The 19,330-nt window shown below is 41.9% G+C and overlaps 1 protein-coding gene across 1 annotated transcript in view; it reads left to right on the forward strand.

Annotated features, from left to right (window-relative positions):
- Positions 1 to 1,400: 1,400 nt before the first annotated feature.
- Positions 1,401 to 19,330, forward strand: part of LOC132401510 (regulator of G-protein signaling protein-like) — a 50,134-nt gene continuing 32,204 nt past the window's right edge. The window contains exons 1-6 of the mRNA XM_059983536.1: positions 1,401 to 1,472; positions 2,065 to 2,242; positions 4,719 to 4,880; positions 9,023 to 9,954; positions 12,261 to 12,323; positions 15,308 to 15,551. Of these exons, the coding sequence (XP_059839519.1) occupies positions 1,401 to 1,472; positions 2,065 to 2,242; positions 4,719 to 4,880; positions 9,023 to 9,954; positions 12,261 to 12,323; positions 15,308 to 15,551 (1,651 nt within the window). The remainder of the gene's footprint in view (positions 1,473 to 2,064; positions 2,243 to 4,718; positions 4,881 to 9,022; positions 9,955 to 12,260; positions 12,324 to 15,307; positions 15,552 to 19,330) is intronic.

A 19,330-nucleotide genomic window follows, 5' to 3' on the forward strand; every position in this document is an offset into this window, starting at 1 on the left:
GGATTAGGCAAAAAAATGGTTCAGCACAGCCAAGAAGGGCCAAAAGGCCTGCTTCTGTGCTGTAATGTCCTATGGTTCAATGGGAACCGGAAGTTATGACAATTCAGACATATTTGTAGTTTCAGTTCAGCCCAGATGAAAAAAACTAAAGATAGTCCCACCCTCCACCCACAAAGACCTGAAAACTGGCCAATAGACAGCCAGAAAGCAATTCATATGAAGCAAGGTTAGCTGAGCTGGGACTTTTCTCTTTGGAGCGTAGAATAATGAGACGGGACTTGATAGAGGTCCACAAGATTATGAGAGGCATAGATAGGGTGGATAGTCAGTACCTGTTTCCCAGGCACCAATAGCAAACACCAGAGGGCACATGTACACAATTAAGAAAAATGGAGGGTTATGGGGTAGCGTGGGTTTAGTACTTTTTTTAAGGATTATATGGGTCGGCACAACATGGAGAGCTGAAGGGCCTGTACTGTGCTGTAGTGTTCTATGGTTCTATTTTGGGAAGCGAAATCTTAAAAAAGTGAAACAGAATACAATCTTATAATATTTCAGAAAAAAAAACATTCAGTCAACAGATCATAAAAAACTTCAAACTCTAACAGTCAGATCTATAAACTGGTTATTAATTTATAAACTAAATGAATACAGACACAAAAAAAATTGAGAAAAATGCCAACTTCCACCTTAGTCAAAACATTGAGAAGGGAATGATATATACAATCTTATTAATATTTCAGAGAAAAAAGTCAATCACCAAATTAATTTCTTACTTATTTTCAAAAAAATGAACAATTGAAAATAATAAAGTAACAAAGGAAAAAAACTTAAACATAGAAGCATAATAAACATCCATACTCTGAAACAGAATATGAGTTTTATCAAACCAGTGGCAACAATCTTCAAACTTCAAAAGTCTAAATCTATGAACTGATTATTATCTTATAAACTAAATGAATACAGACACGAAGAAACATTCAATTTATCAGACAACTGGGATCGAACATTGGTCGTCAAGGTTTTTGTTGAGCTTCTTCCACAGATTTAAGCCATTTACGTGATTTATCAGGTAGAACAACCCTTAAATAGCAGAGCTGGTTGAAACTTTCTTGATAAAGCTCAGACATCACCGGTTTAAAAGCAATCTTTCTCGCATCACCTCAGGACTATAGTCTTCAACCAATTGAAACTTGAGTTCCCCATGTACAATAACCCCTTTCCGACAGGCAATTCGAATTAAATGCTCCTCGGTTTGCACATAATGGAATTGAAGTATAACAGGTCAGGGCTTCAGCTCTTTAGAGGGCTTGACTCTCAGAACACGATGCACGCCATCAAGTATAGGGGTAGTAGAAAGAACTTCAGAGCCGAACACATCCGTTAAAATTTGAGAAAAAATGTCGTCAGCTCTCAACATCTTCACGGAGTCCTATTATTCGCAGGTTCTGTCTATGACTGCCGCTTTCCAGGTCAATAATCTTGAGTTTATACTGTTCTAGTGTCTGAGTAGTCAAAGTTAATTTCTTTTCCAGCACATCCAATCTGCGATCTCTCTGTCTTCCAGCTTCATCGAGTTCAGCTATTTGCTATTGTTGCTTTTCACGCTCCTGCTTAAGAGCTCCCAGTTTGCTTTCAATCTCCTTTAAAACTACTTCCAAAGTAGAACATTTTTTATCGAATTTAACATCCGGGAGTTTTGACATAGCTTCCAAAGTGAGTGGAGACTGTTTAAGTTGTTTAGAATCTCCCTCTTTCCTTCCACTTCCGTTACTGGCTTCCTTGCCTTTGGCTGAAGCTTTTTGCCCTCTGGTATTCATTTTCGGTGATTAAAAATCAAAGTTCAGGCATATAAAAGTGTTATAAACACTTTAATATAAATAGTGAAAGGGTGGTAAAAAATTTAAAAAGTGAAAGGAGCAAAGCCAAAATATGACTTACTCCATCTAGTGCCTCAAGAGAATCCCTCCCTCCAGCATTTTATAGGTGTTGCCAAAATTAATTTTGTTTCTTGATAAAAGTGAATGTTGAAAAGTGTATCTTGCTGTTGGATTTTTCTTCCAGATCCCAGATTTCCAATTAGATTATTTCTGTTTCCCAGTGTCCAGACTTACAGTGGAGCATCAGGAATCATCAGAGTCCCTTCCAACGGTGCAGTTCTCTGAGGATAGCCCATCCTCCTCTTCTCTGAGCAGTAAAACACCTGACTCTGATACCCAGCTGGTACAAGAGCCATCAAATGGTGAGTACCAGAGAATAGGGAGATCTGTGATGTCTTCTCTAACTGTTCTGAATTAAACGGGATGAAGTGAAAAGTTACATTTGTGCAAATTTCAAGTCGTTTGTGGTCCAGGCTCTCCTCCAACTGCTGATTAAAATGTTGCCAAAGTGTAATCATACCCTTGGGCCATGGAGGGTGAGTGACTACCTGACAATCAATGTAGTATCAGATTTCCCAACCAGAACATTATCTTTCATGGTTCAGTACAAATCTTCCTCATGATGTGTTAGGTTATATATTCCAGGGGATATTAACAGGGGCTATAGTTTGGTGTGAATTTCAGGCTCAGCAGTTGTACTGAAAACTTGTTTCCTGCATCATCTGTCTGTAATGTTCCACAATAAAACTCCGTCTAAGCTTCTTCCACCAGTCTACACAGCTCAGGGTCCATGGTATAAAAAGGTTGTGGATCCCTGTTTTAGAATAAACCTATAAACTGTAATCTCTTAGGGGTTTGCTTTTTTCATTTTTCAATATCACATGAGCTCTTCCCTCTGAATCAAAAGATTATGATTCACACCACACTTCAGACTTCCTGTTGATATGATACTGAGTTCATGCTGGAGGTAAGGTATGTTGCCCTTAAGGCATTTGTTTAGCTTTATTACATAGTTTGTTGTAGTTTTACTTTCACAAGTATTTATGATGTAAATGCAATGCCAAGAAGGAAACAAATACTATATATATATATATATATTGTATTGTTTTATCAACAGTTTTTACCATAGGTTAATGTGGAAGAGTGAATAGTAAACGGTTAATCTTACTGGGATCATGCCTCATTGACTACGGTTTAATCTCGGTGTTTAGTTCATAGTTTTTAAACCTGAATGAGAACACTACATAAGGAGTACCACAAGTGAGCAAGAAACCCTCAGTGATGAGTATCCAGAAGTCATGTGGCATTGCTTCAAACAGGGAGGGCTTCTCCCAACTCCCAACTTACATAAAACACTCAAGCATCACTTAAATTCTGATGATTATTGCAGTTTATGTAATCTTGCTGTGCACTCATTCAATGAGAAGCAGAACTTCACTGTCATTAAAACATCTTATACCATCTTGAGGTTATACCATTGCAAGTTTCTTTTTTCTCTTTCATTTTGTTGCTTTTTCTTGGTATCTCCTGCTTCATGGATAAACTTGAAGAAAAGGTTCACCAGACTGATTCCTGATGTTAAAGCTGCACAGACCGGCATCATGATGGGGTTATACCTCAGTCAAGTCCTTCCCTGAATATTGTGTTCATTTCCCACGTACAGGTGTCCCGCGTTTTTTGAACGTTCGCTTTACACAACTCGCTGTTACAAAAGACCTACATTAGTACCTGCTTTCGCTAACCAAAGAGGATTTTTGCTTTTACGAAAAAAGACACCCGCTTTATATGTGTGTTTACCCTGAGAAAGACTACAATGACTGTGAAACCTTGTGCAGGCAGTTGTTTGCGCATGTGTGTACATGCCAATTTTTTTTCTCCAAATCGGTTTTAGCTCACTGTCTTACCGATTTTGATAAGTGAAACTACACCGTACCTACAATATTTCTACTTTATATAGGGTGTATATTTATCATATCATTCCTGCTTTTACTATATGGTAGTGTTATTTTAGGTTTTATGTATTATTTGGTATGATTTGGTAGGTTATTTTTTGGGTCTGGGAACGTTCAAAAATTTTTCCAATATAAATTAATGGTAATTGCTTCTTCGCTTTACGACATTTCAGTTTACAAACAGTTTCATAGGAATGGTCTACCTTCAGATTTCGGGGGAAACCTGTACTACAAAACAAGGAAAAGGCAGCAGGTGCATGGGTGTACCACTGCCTGCAGCTACCCCTCCAAATCGCATATGATCCTGACTTGGAAATGTGTCGCCAGCCCTTTACTGTCATTGATACTAAATCCTGGAACTCCCTCCTCAACAGCCATGTGGGAGCACCTTCACCTGTAGTGCTGCAGTGGTTCAAGAAGGCAGCTTTCCTTGACACTCTGGATGGGTAAGAAATGTCGGACTTGTCAGCGACACACAGATTCCCAAAAAATGAATGTGGAGGCTTATGTATGTAGCAACTTAAGTATTTCATGGTCACTGTCCAAGGTGCACGGTTGATCCACTGAAGAGGTTTGCTACGTGTCACCTTTTCATCCAACCACTAAACCTTTCTGTTCCCACCTTGTTCCAACAGAAGAGGCACAGATGGGCGAGATGCGAGACCAGTGGCTACTGAGAAGGTGTATTGGGAGTGTGCGAGGAATGAAATGCTTTCGATCATTTCTCATGGGGACAAATGGTAGGCAAATCCTGTGGGATGCGTTAATGAAAGGAGACAAGTCCCAAGTTTCCTGTCCCTTTAAGAATGCATGGATTGCTTGCCGTCGTACTCAGAATGCTGTTGGGGTATGGCTAAACAATGCTGGGTGTTCTTCTGTTGTACAGGGGCAGAGCTGGTGGAGTTCTGGATGAGGATGGAGAGGATGCGGAAACTCGACGAGACTGACATCAACCAGCAAGACCAGTACTTTGCTCAATTCCGCACGATACAGGCTGCTCACCTGCAAGAGGGCTCCGTTGTGCTGTCCACCTGTGGAGGTTTTACTGGTAAGGAATAGGTAGCCTTTGGGTGGTAACCAAAGTAAGGGAGGGATTAACTTGTCACATTAAAAGCTGCTATGGCAGCTAGGTAATTTTCTGCCATAGTCCTTTACCGCTCTATGTGCTAAGGCAATATCTGACAGTAACAACCTTGCTCATTCTTGCAAACTCACAGATTCCCAAACCAGGGTCCTGTGGCATAAAAAGGTTGGGAACCCCTGTGCTAACTCTATGCAACATTGTCAGAAGAGTTGTTTTTCGCTGTGTTCTAAACTTAAGCCTAACTCCCTGATTAGATGGATTAGATGGACCCAAGACATGGAGTTCTCCTAGTGTAAAGCCCAACTTTATTTCTCACCTCTGCAGAGCAAATCAGACTTGTCTACTGCTTGTTATTGCAGTTTGTGGGAGCTATCTATGTATAAATTACCTTTGCTTTAATTGCAATTGTACTTGTCAGCAGAATGCCTGATTACAGGCTATGCACGAGATTCCCCCTCTCCTGTATTCAATAGACAATAGACAATAGGTGCAGAAGTAGACCATTCGGCCCCTCGAGTCTGCACTGCCATTCTGAGATCATGGCTGATCATTCACTATCAATACCCAGTCCCTGCCTTGTCCCCATATCCCTTGATTCCCCTATCCATCAGATATCTATCTAGCTCCTTCTTGAAAGCATCCAGAGAATTGGCCTCCGCCGTCTTTCGAGGCAGTGCATTCCACACCTCCACAACTCTCTGGGAGAAGAAGTTTTTCCTCAACTCTGTTTTAAATAACTGACCTCTTATTCTCAATCCATGCCCTCTGGTACTGGACTCTCCCAACATCTGGAACATATTTCCTGCCTCAATCCTATCAAATCCTTTAATTATCTTAAACGTTTCAATCAGATCCCCTCTCAATCTCCTCAATTCCAGTGTGTACAAGCCTAATCTCTCCAAACTCTCTGCATAAGACAGCCCTGCCATCCCAGGAATCAACCTAGTGAATCTACGCTGCACTTCCTCAATTGCCAGAATGTCCTTCCTTAAACCTGGAGACCAAAACTGTACACAATATTCCAGGTGTGGTCTCACCAGGGCCCTGTACAAATGCAAAAGGACATCCTTGCTCTTGTACTCAATTCCCCTTGTAATAAAGGCCAACATTCCATTTGCCCTCTTCACTGCCTGTTGCACTTGCTCATTCACCTTCATTGACTGGTGAACTAGGACTCCTAGGTCTCTTTGCATTTCTCCCTTACCTAACTCTACACCGTTCAGACAATACTCTGCCCTCTTGTTCCTGCTTCCAAAGTGGATAACTTCACATTTATTCACATTGAATGACATCTGCCAAGTATCTGCCCACTCACCCAGCCTATCCAAGTCTCCCTGTATTCTCCTAACGTCCTCTTCGCATGTCACACTGCCACCCAGTTTAGTATCGTCAGCAAACTTGCTGATATAGTTTTCAATGCCCTCATCTAAATCGTTGACATAAATCGTAAAGAGCTGTGGTCCCAATACAGAGCCCTGTGGTACCCCACTAGTCACCTCCAGCCAGTCCGAGAAACACCCATTCACTGCTACCCTTTGCTTTCTATCTGCCAACCAGTTTTCTATCCATGTTGAAACCCTGCCCCCAATGCCATGAGCTCTGATTTGACTCACCAATCTCCTATGTGGCACCTTATCGAATGCCTTCTGAAAATCTAGGTACACAACATCTACTGGCTTACCCTCGACTAACATCCTTGTTACACCCTCAAAAAACTCCAACAGATTAGTCAAGCATGATTTGCCCTTGGTAAATCCATACTGGCTCGGCCTAATCCTATTTCTGCCATCAAGATATGCCACTATTTCGTCCTTAATAATGGACTCAAGCATCTTCCCCACGACTGATGTTAGGTTAACATAGTTAGTTAACATAGATAGTTCTCCATTTTCTCCTTCCCTCCCTTCTTGAAAAGTGGGATAACATTAGCCACTCTCCAATCTTCAGGAACTGATCCTGAATCTAAGGAACATTGGAAAATGATTACCAATGCATCCGCAATTTCCTGAGCCACCTCTTTTAGAACCCTCGGATGCAGACCATCTGGACCCGGGGATTTATTAGCCTTCAATCCTATCAGTCTACTCATCACAGTTTCTTTCCTAATGTCAATCTGTTTCAATTCCTCTGATACCCTGGCCCATCCATACATCTGGGAGATTGCTTGTGTCCTCCCTGGTGAAGACAGATCTAAAGTACGAATTAAATTCTGTTGCAATTTCCATGTTTCCCATAACAATTTCTCACAATTCATTCTTCAAGGGGCCAACATTGTTCTTAACTATCTTCTTTCTCTTCACATAGCTAAAAAAGCTTTTGCTATCCCCTTTTATATTCCTGGCTAGACTGAGCTCATACCTGATTTTTTTCTCTCCGTATTGCTTTTTTAGTTAAGATCTGCTGTTCCTTAAAACTTTCCCAATCATCTGTATTCCCACTCATCTTAGCCCTGTCATACTTCTTTTTCTTTAATGCTATACAATCTCTGACTTCCTTTGTCAACCGCTGTGGCCCCTTCCCCCTCTTTGAATCCTTCCTTCTCATTGGAATGAACTGCTTTTGCATCTTTTGTATTATGCCCAAGAATATCTGCCACTGCTGATCCACTGTCTTTCCTGCCAGGTCATCCGCCCATTTAACTTTGGCCAGCTCTTCCCTCATGGCTCTGTAGTCTCCTTTATTTAATTGCAACACTGACACCTCTGATCTGCCCTTATCCCTCTCAAATTGTAGATAAAAACTTATCATGTTATGATCTCTGAATTACCTTCTTTTCAAATACTTGTCTCTTTCTTAGAATAAATATTTACTTAATCTACCTGCTTGTTTATAATTCAGCTATTTACAATCCCTTTGCAGCAGTTACAATCATGATTTTTGTCATCAGCACTTCAGCAGCACCTCTGACAATCTCTTCTGTTGCTTCCCTCACCTCACCTCTGTTGCTGGTGGCCTAGTTCACATCTTCCTTCTGACTCATTCTCCATTATTCAAGGCTGCTCTCTTTTGCTCTGTCCCTTCTTTTCCTTTACCACAGTTTAGATCTCTGCCTTGCCCCCTTCACAAACTTGTGAAAATTAGTTGGTGGGAGATCAAGGATGGGGATGAAACCGAATGTGACAGATCCAAACTTTTCGCTTTATTATGATGATTTAGAATAGGCGGGCAGGTCTCCAGGTTTGCTGATGTGGCACGTAAGAACTGGGCAGCATCATGCTGGCTGTGTCTGGTTGTTTCTGAGAGGAATAATCAGCTCCTGATATATGTCTTGGACCCAAGCCAGCCTCCAGGTGAGCTGAGTGACATCTGTCAGTCTGATCCACCACTGGACTCCATCTGGCATCCAATGTGGGAGGCCAGTCTTGCTGACATTACAATGGGGAGTCCACTCTCCCTATCCAATGCCAGACAACACTGGTGTAACGTTAAGGCCCCCATTCATCTAATTCCAGAATCATGACCTGCGGATTAGGAGACACGTTTTTTTGTGTGCTTTTAATGATTTATATGTATACTGTGGTGTTTCTAAGTTTTTAAGAGTTAATGTTTCTAATTTTTATAGAATTTTTAATGGGTTTTAAATATCATTCACTAGCAGAAATATTTTGAACTTGTAGTATGGCCTTGACAGCTTTGACAAGGTGGGAAGTTCCACCCCCAAATGTCTGATGCTAAAGGTGCATGCAGTGGAGCAAGTGCTGGATGCCTGGAATGCACTCTCAGGGGTGGTAGTGGAGGCAAATACGAGAGAGGTGTTTAAGAAACTCTGATGCAGGCATATGAATATATAGGGAATGAATTGATATAGACATTGCGTAGGCAGAAGAGAATAGTTTAGTTAGGAGTTTAGTTATTACTTTAATTATTTTGACAAAACTTCATGGGCTGAAGGGCCTGTTTTATATTCTATGTTCTAACTTTGCCAGAGAGGAGCAAAGTGTTTCCAGAGCCATGCTGTGCTCTGCCTATTGAGGGTGTGATAGTGATGTGGGTGTAAGTATGGTGGCCCTTGGAAAACACCATCTGAGCTGTAACAGTCCTTTGGGTATGGAATCCAGAGATTTGTAAGTCTGTCTGATTCATGTTTTTTTCTCCTCCTATTTGAGAAGACATTCCACTGTCAAAATCAAAGGAACCCTTTCGCACCAGGAGGGATTTTCTGGTGAAGCTGCAAAAGCGGGTCTTGGAGAAACTAAAAGGTTACTGGTTGCCTCGTTTCCTGACACACTGCAAACAGAGCCTGAGAAAGGTGAAGGAGTACAGTGTCATCATCCGAGAGTACCAAGGAAAGACTTCAGAAAACCAGTCACCTTCCCCCGTCCTAACAATGAGCATCACACATAGAGGAGGCATTATGCAGCCCTACTTCACCAAGGCTCACAAGCGTCTCCTGTGGAGGCTGCCTGATTGCGAGGGCAAACACGTGAAGACACACAACTTCAAAGCAAAGGAGCAACGGGACAGTTGCCAGGCTCAGCCAGGGATAACTGCCCCCAAGTCCACTCTGCGTAGTTTCCCCAAGCAGGATGAATCGTGGTTCTCTCCCCAGGCACCACAACGTGTTCCTTGCTCTTTAGCAACTAAAGATAAAGGGGCAACGAACATGCAGAGTGAATATGTCTTCCCACAGTTGGGCTCCTCTATCCCGCTCATCAAAGCACCTTCAATGTTACAGTGTCAGAGGTTTCCAGAGATGCCCCAGCACTTCAGGTACCTCCATTGGGCCTTTAATGCCGACCTGCTGGCAGGCAAACCATTTGCAGCCTTCCTGAGGGTGAGTGGTAACCTCTCCAAACTCCAGTACCTGTGCCTCTGGCATGAAATGGGCAACTTCCTGAACATTGTGCTGAGTGTGAAGGACAGAGCCGGGTATCTGCTCAGGAAGATCGTGGCTGAGAAGATTGTTGAAGTGTACCTAACAGAGAGTAGTAACCAATATACCAAGCTGCAGGTAGCAACTACTGAGAACCTCAAGACCCTCCTCCCCTCAGGTCAGGTCATTCCGTGGATCTTTGCCGCCCAGAAGGAGATATGTGAGGTGAGGATCCACTCTTGATTTTGGCTTTAGTGTGTGCCTGTGAAGGAGGAGTACAGAGGGCACAGGTGCAGCTCTATGCTGACCCTGGGATGAATTGCCTAAAGAAGGAATAATGTAATTCAATGGCCAGAGCAAAATAAGACATTATTACTTAGTTGACAACAGTCATGCCAGCTGACCTCCGCATATGAACATAATAAGAAATAGGAGCAGGTCATTCTGATGTCATTCTGAAATTGTGTCTTTAACTCACATGTTTTGGTCTTGTTCATTTTTGGAGAAATATTGGAAAGATATTTTTGATATTATTTCTGCGGTTTTGAATATTGATTTACAACCTCATCCTATTACCGCAATTTTTGGTTTACCAATGTTAGATTCACTGCATTTATCTTCTTCAGCCCGTCAAATGATTGCATTTCTAACTCTGATGGCTAGAAGATCTATATTGTTGAATTGGAAAGAAATTGATCCTCCCACTGTATTTAATTGGTTCTCTCAAACTATGTTATGTTTAAATTTAGAAAAAATTAGAAGTGGTACTTTTGAGACTTCTATTAAATTTGAAAAGTTATGGAGACCATTTATTCAACATTTTCATATGATGTAATATCACCCTGTGCCAAGTTCATTTGATTTCCCAGCTTTCAGCTTATGTATTTTGAGAGGACCGGAAGTGACGGCATTGATGAATACTTATTTTTGTGAGATATTATAAACAGCCCACTTTTTTTTCCCTTCTCTTTTGTTTTTTTTTCTTTTATATTACTTATTAGTTATAGTTATTAGATTAGATTAGCTAGTTCTGCATTATATAAATTTTTTTTTGTTTTTTTTTCTTTCTTTTTTCTGTTTTTTTTATATTATACATTATGAAATATTTAGATTTACTATGTCCATACATATATCTTATGGCTTATGTCTTGGTAAACTCATTTATATTGTAACTATTATGTATGTTTTTTTTTCATATGTAATGGAATGTGTATGTTGGTAATTTCTTTATCAATATATCATCTGTATTCTGTCCATATTACTAATATTAATAAAAAGATTTAGAAAGAAAGAAAGAAATAGGAGCAGGAATAGGCCATCCGGCCCATCAAGCCTGCCCCGCCATTCAATAAGATCATGGCTGATCTGTCCGTAAAAGATTGTGACAAATTGTCCTACTGAGTCAGATGATGGTGATAATAAGCCAGCTGAGATTTGTTTTAAACCAATGATTGGAATCAGGTGTACTGGTAGTTTTTCAAGGGGCTTTGGAAAACTACTTGCTCATGAAATAGATCTGGAACCATGTATTTATTTACTTGTTGAGCTACAGAGTGGAACAGCTCCTTTCAGACCTTTGAGCTGTGCTGCCAGCAACCCCTGATTCAACCCTAGCCGAATCACGGAATAATTTACATTGACTAATTAACCTACCAACCGGTACATCTTCGGACTGTGGGAGGAAACTGGACCCATGTGGTCACAGAGAGAATGTACGAACTCCTGGTGTTGGGAATTGAATCAGGGCCACTGATACTGTAGAGTGTTGCACTAACCATTGTGCTACCATGCTTCCTAAAGGTTGGGGAGAGGATTGAACTGGATTCCTCATTCAGAATCCTGGTGCCATTTCTGTGCTGCAAACTTTGAAGTTACATCAGTTACTCATGGGTTGATGAAGGTTTCTGTCACCAGGAATTAGTACATTATGTCAGGATAGTAAGGCATGAAAAGAATCTGCAGCTCCGCCATGTGAGACCACAAACACACACACACACACACACACACACACACACACACACACACACACACACACACACACACACACACACACACACACACACACACACACACACACACACACACACACACACACACACACACACACACACCCTACACAAAGCCATGGGAATAAACATTTATGATACTGTTCAGGCACAAAAAAGTGTGATGATGTCAGTCCACGCTTCCATCTTGAGGCTGACCCTGGCCCTCCCATAGAACATTACAGCACAGAAACAGGCCTTTTTGCCCTTCTTGGCTGTGCCAAACCATTTTTCTCCCACAACATTCTTTCTGCTCTTGCTTTCAAAGAGTCATCCAAAAGTTGCAAATGTGGGAAACTTGACCAAACTCCCTCTCCCTGGCTATGGAGAAACAAAGACAGCTATAATGCTATACATCCTGAGGTTTGCCAACCCATCATGGTCTGATGCCCACTTAATGATTTGGTGCCACACAGAACAGGCAGGGAATGATCTTGGTGTGAAACAGAAACAAACTCATCAATCTGTTTTCTACTCCTCCAACAGACACTCCAAGAAACATATGACGAGTTTCTGGATGAAGAGGATAAGATTTTCCTTAATCTTGTGGTAAGATGGTTGCAGATCATCTTGCAATGTCCATCTCCATGGGTTTTGCTGCTCAAGATGACACCATAGGACAGCAAGATTGAGATGCAGGTCTCTGAGCACCAGTGCATGTGCAAGTTAACTAGGTGCCATGGTAGCGTAGTGGTTAGTGCAACGCTATTACAGCTTGGAGTTCAGAGTTCAATCCTGACCTCGTCTGTAAGGAGTCTGTACGTCCTCCCTGTGGAACAGTGGATTTTTCCTGGACTCTCTGCTTTCCTCCCACAGTCCAGAGGCGTACTGAATAGATTAATTGGTCATTGGCTATTGCATAATTAGGTTAGGGTTAAATCGGGGTTGTCCAGGGTTGCTGAGGCAGTGTGGTTCAAAGGGCCAGAAGGTGTTATTCGCACAAAAGTCCCATAGTTCCATTTCAGAGAGTCTGGAACACATTACACAAAAGTCCATGACAAAGGAAGTAAGATTTTGCAGGTTTTGAAGTGTAGGACTGTAGAGCGATAATATTCAAAGAAAATTAATTGCACGCTTAAAATAATTTATTGTTAATTAGTTTTAATTACACTTTGAGTAACACAATGCAACTCCTTTTAATAGTCCTCCGAAAAAAACGTTGCCTTTTTGGTTTCTAATGTTGTGAATTAATATTTTCATTATGCTGGCATCTCCTCATTCTTTGCCCCTTGACACCCCCCCCCCCCCACATTGCCTCCAGTCCTTCAACACCCATCGAACCCTATCAAATATTGTAAGGCCTAGATAGAGTGCATGTTTTCTATAGTGGGTAAATCAAGGACCAGAGTGCACAGTCTCAGAATAGAGGGATGTCCATTTAGAACAGAGATAAGGAGGAATTTCTTTAGCCAGATGGTGGTGAATCTGTGGAATTCATTGACTCAGAGGGTCCTGGAGGCCAGGTCACTGAGAATACTTAAAGCAGAGGTTGATAGGTTGAGGGGGATGATAGAATGGCAATGCAGATGTGATGGGCCAAATGGCCTAATTCTACTCCTGTTTTATGGTCTTATGCATGGGTAGAGTCCATGACAGAGGAGAGTGGACTTGTAGTGTGGGGAGGAACATGATAAATAGATTCCAAAAATAGTATCTCCATAATAGTTGTGGACTATTACTTGTGGCTCCTTGTTGATACTCCTTTTATGATATTAGACAAGGTAGGCTGGTCCTCAACATTGAGGCACATGGGATCCAAAGTGACCCAGCTAACTGGATCCAAACTTGGCTTGGCACTAAGGGTAGAGCGTAGTAGTGGAGGAAGGGTGCTTTTCTGATTGGGGGTCTAGCTATATAAGACCTTAATTAGACCCCACTTAGAGGACTGTGTTCTAATCTGGTCGCCTCACTACAGGAAGGGTGTGGATACTATAGAGAGAGTACAGAGGAGATTTACAAGGATGTTGCCTGGATTGGAGAGCACACCTTATGAGAATAGGTTGAGTGAACTTAGCCTTTTCTCTTTGAGTGACGGAGGATGAGAAGTCACCTGATTGAGGTGTATAAGGTGGTGAGATGCATTGATCGTGTGGATAGCCAGAGGCTTTTTCTCAAAGCTAAAATGGTGAACATGAGGGGGCATAGTTTAAAGATGCTTGGAAGAAGGGACAAGGGGGATGTCAGAGGTATGTTTTTCACATAGGGAGTGGTAGGTACATGGAGTGCACTGCCAGCAAAGGAGGTAGAGATGGATACAATAGGGTCTTTGTGAATTTTCTTCCCATTTAGGAAGTAGCCTACATCTTTATTCCTTCTACCAAAGTGCATGACCATACACTACCCTGCGCTCTATTTCATCTGCCACTTCTTTGCCCATTCTCCCAACCTGTCTTACTCTGCAGACTCCCTGCTCCCTCAGGATTACCTTCCTCTCCACACATCTCAAACTCCCTCTCATACTGCAGGGTGAATTCTGTCATATTATGATTCACTGACTCCTAAGGGTTCCTTTACCCTAAGCTCCCTAATGAAATCTCATTCATTACACAACACCCATTCCAGAATTGCCTTTCCTACTTTGGGCTCAACCACAAGGTGCTCTAAAAATCCGTCTTGTAGGCATTCTACATATTTCCACTTTTGGGATTCAGCACCAAATGTATTTTCATAATCTACCTGCATATCGAAATCACCTATGACCATTTTAATCCCCCATCCTGACTACTGTTTAGAGGCCTGTATACAACTCCTATCAGGGTCTTTTTACCCTTGCAGTTTCTTTACTCTACCCATACAGATTCTACACTTTCTGAATCTATGTCACCTCTTTATAAGTATTTGATTTCATTTTTACCAAAAATGATCCATTTGGTTTTTTTCCGCATAGGTACCTTGTCTTAATGTGTTCTATTAATATTATAATCTTCCGAAAGATTAGTGTTTCAGTAATCTAGCACGAGATTTGAACATCTGGACTCCAAACCAGGGGAAATAGACTCCCTCACTACCTATCAAATCCTCTGCAGGGCTGAAACAAAGCTTTTGCTTCTGTCTGCTGCCTTTTGGGAAGCCTCATTAAGTGATATCCATCGACATACCCTACCTTCTATTTTGCAGACTGCCTTGAAAACAATGTAGTCAGGTTCGAGAGGTCAGGTATGCTTTACAGATCCTTGCTGACTCTCTGACCAGTTCGTTTAATGCCCACTACACTCGTATTTTGCGTGCAGGTAGAGAATCAGTTAGAAATGCCAGGGATGGACTGAGAAAGAATTTAAATTCTCCTATCTTATGGATAGGGGAAACGAGGGATACGGGGACAAGGCAGGAACAGGGTATTGATAGTAGATGATCAGCCATGATCTCAGAATGGCGGTGCAGGCTCGAAGGGCCGAATGGTCTACTTCTGCACCTATTGTCTATTGTCTAAATGTGAAATTGCAATCCAGATTCTCAGAATGGCTGTTTTTTAAGTCCAGTGCAATCTCGATTATGGAGTTATGATCACATTCTTCTTACTTGCACTGTTTAAGGCTGGGAGTGAACCCAATGATCCAAGCAGCTGGACAGAGTGCAAGAAGTTGCCAACACCTACGACAGATGCTGAAGACCTGCTCATCAGGAGGATGGCACGGGCACTACTGCTGAGCCAGGCCTGCACTGCCGTAAGCAACTCTGAGAGCCTGACTGATGAAGACTGGAAGTTGCTGGTCACTGAGGACACAGCCAATCTCAGCTCCATGCTGATGCTCCCAAAGCCATCAGCAGAAGATGTGGGTAAGGGAGCTGGGAGGTGGGGGCTCGTCTGGGGCTAAGCTTCATTTCCCTCTCTCTGTTGGAAGGGAACAATCTACAGGCCATCTGGCCACCACTGTGGTTCTTATGTTATCCTGTAGTCCATTTCCAATGACCATGTTCCCAGATGCTTTGCCAAGGCCAAATGATAGTTATTTGGATAAGGTTTCATGCCCTAGGTTGAGTTTTACATGGTTGTTTATACAAAACAGCTAAAGGCCATTAGATGACATATTTCTTTCTCCCATCAGGAGAAAGGTAAGTGACATTTGGCCAGATCGTTATGAAGCTCATGCTTGAGAAGAAGAAGAAAGCCCTTAACTCCGAGTGGAATCACCGGGATGCCACCGTGATGGCTTTTTTTTAGCAGGATTTCTTATTTTTACGAGGCCGAGTTGCTAGCTCGATGCTCAACCCAGCACAGATGGAAAGCATGCAGGGGGGCCAGCTGGATTTGAACTCAGGAGCCTTCACTCTGAAGCCCAGCGCTGATGCCACTACGCCATCAGCCAGCGAGTGATGTTAGGTGTCTTGTTATGTATTGGGATCCAGGAAAGGTGGGGGCTAGTTCTCATTGAACATTCATGGCCTCAGAACCTCTCAAAGCACAGTGCAGTCAGCGAGGAACTTTTCAAATGGAATCATAGAGTTAAGACAGCATGAGAGCAAGAGAAATCATGAAATATGAAGGTAAACTAGCCAAAAATGCAAAAGAGAATACCAAAAGTTCTTCTTCAGATACACAAAGAGTGGGAGGATATTGGACCACTAGAAAATGATGCTGGATGGGGGACAAAGAAATGGCAGATGAAATCAGTAAGTGTGTTGCATCAGTCTTCATTATGGGGACACAAAAATTCGAGATTGTCAGGATCAGAAGTGAGCATAGTTGCTATTACTAAGGACAAGGTGTCTGAGAAGCTGAAAGGTCTGAAGGTAGATATGTCACCTGCCCAGATGCACTACAACTCTGGGTTCTGAAAGAGGTAGCTGAAGAGCCTTTGGAGGCATTAGTAATGATGTTGCAAAAATTGTTCTGGAGGACTGGAAAATTGCAAATGTCACTCCACACTTCAAGAAAGGAAGGAGGCAGAAGAAAGGAAATTATATATCAGTTAGCTTGACTTCAGTGGTCGGGAATATGTTGGAATCCAATATTAAAAATGAGGTTTTGGGTAATTGAAGGTACATGATAGATTAGGCCGAAGTCAGCATGGTTTCCTTCTGGGAAAATCTTGCCTGACAACTTTGTAGAAATTATTTGAGGAAATAACAAGCAGGATAGACAAAGGAGAGTCAGTGGATGTTGTTTACTCGGATTTTCAAAATGTCTTTGACAAGGTGCCACTCATGAGGCTGTTTAATAAGAGCCAATGTTTATAGGAAAGATACTAGCTTGAACATAAGATTGGCTGACATGCAGAAGGCAACGAGCGGGAATAAAGGGGGCCTTTTCTGGTTGGCTTCCTGTGACCAGTGATGTTCTGCAGATGTCAGTGTTGGGACCGCTTCTTTGCTTGTTATATGTGAAAAATTTGGGTGAAGAAATTGATGGCTTTGTGGCTAAGTTTGCGGATGATAGAATATAATGGTCATGCACTAGTTTCAAAACATACAATTAATGCAAGGAAAGACATGGGGATCCGAAATATGAATCTGGGTTCGTCTTTACTTTAAGCAAGGCACACATGTCAAATGGTAGCATCAGAATGTATGCAATTAGTGTATTTTTACGTATAACCTTGCGGTGAACTACATATACCTGTCTGGACACGCCCCCCCGCCCCGCTGACTGCTCCTGTGGCTCCTCCCACAGACCCCGGTATAAAGGTCATTGGAGGCACAGCTCCTTCCTCAGTCTCCAGGATGTTGTGTGGTGGTCGCTTGCTGCTCACACTGCTGACAGTGATTTCTTCCAGCTAGTAAAAGCCTACCTTGACTCACGTCTCTGAGAGTTATTGATGGTGCATCAAACCCATAATTAATTATTAATGCTTATTCAAACTATATATATCAGCATTTATACGTACAAGATTACTCAAATATTATTGAAATATTAAATACACAACAGGCATGGACTGTTCTGTAAATAGGGAGAGAATTCAAAAGAAATCAGAGGTGTAGAGTGCCATGGGAGTTCTCATGCAGGATTCCCTAAAGGTTAACTTGCAGATTGAACCAATGGTAAGAAAGTCAAAGGTAATGTTAGTAAATGTTAGTATTTATTTCGTGAGGACTAGAATACAAATGCAAGGATGTAATGCTGAGTCGTTATTGGTCAGACCGCATATTGGGTATTGTGAGCAATTTTGGGCCTCTTATATAAGAAAAAATGCTAACATTAGAGAGAGTCCAGAGGAACTTCATGAACATGATCCAAGGAATGTAAGGCCTAACTTATGAGGAGCATTTGATGGCTGTGGGACTGCACTCTCTGGAGTTTAGAAGAATGACGGGGGATCTCATTGAAATCTATCAAATTTTGAAAGGTTGAGATAGAGTGGACATTTTCGATAGTGGGGGAGTTTAGAATCAGAGGGCACAGCCTTAGAATAGAGGTATGTCCTTTAGAACAGAGATGAGGAGGAATTTCTTTAGCCAGAGGGTAGTGAATCTGTGGAATTCATTGCCACATGCATCTGTGCAGGCCAAATCATTGAGTATATTGAAAGCAGAGTTTGACAGGTTCTTAATCATCAGGGGATCAAAGGTAATGGGGAAAAGACAGGAGAATGGGGTTGAGAGGGATAATAAATCAGTCTCGATGGGCTGACTGCCTAATTCTGCTATGTTTTACCATCTTATGGATGTAAAACAAGCCCTTCAGCCCACTCATTCACATTGACCATTGTGCTTATCTGAGCTGCCCCATTTGCTTGTGTTGGCCCATATCCCTCTATATCTTTCCTCTCTATATGTTTGTCTGAATATTGCTGCTGCCACTTTCTCTGGCAGCTCATTCCATGCACCCACCACTTTCTGAGTAAAAAACTTACCCTCAGTTCCCCTTTAAATTTCTTCCCTTTCACCTTTAACTTATGCCATCTAGCGCTCAATTTCCCTAAGCTGGGGAAAACGAATGTCATCATTCACCCTACATGAATTTTAAAAGTCCTGTAAGGTCTCCTCGCAGCTTCCTTCTCTCAGACCCAGTCTATCCCATCTCTCTTTTTAACTTCAACCCTCTAGTCCTAGCAACAGTTTTGTGAATCTTGTCTGCACCCTCAATAACTTAATCACATCCTTCCCTTAGCATTGCAAACAGAACAATATTCCATAAATGGTCTCACTATGTCTTGTACAGCTATAACATGGCATCCCAATTCTTGTAATCAGTGCCCCATCTGATGAAGGCAAGGATGCTGTATGTCTTCCACACAACCATGACTAAATTGGCAAGACTTTCGGCGAACCATGTAGGTCTCTACTACAACACTCACCAGGGGCCTGTCAGTCACTCTGTTTATCTCATCCTGATCGAACTTCCAAAATGCATCACTTTTCTGAGTTAAATTCTATCCCCCATTCCTTTGCTTAGCCTTCTACTTCATCTAGGTTCTTTTGGGACCTTAGATAACCTTCTTCACTGTTCACCACACATCAATTTTGGTATCATCCACAAAGTTACTCATCATGCCACCTATATCCTCATGCAAATTGTTAACATCAAGTCAAGTCAAGTCAAGTCAACTTTTATTGTCATTTCGACCATAAATGCTGGTACAGTACATAGTAAAAATGAGACAACATTTTTCAGGACC

Source organism: Hypanus sabinus, chromosome 11 (genome assembly GCF_030144855.1).
Source record: "Hypanus sabinus isolate sHypSab1 chromosome 11, sHypSab1.hap1, whole genome shotgun sequence".
NCBI lineage: Eukaryota > Metazoa > Chordata > Chondrichthyes > Myliobatiformes > Dasyatidae > Hypanus > Hypanus sabinus.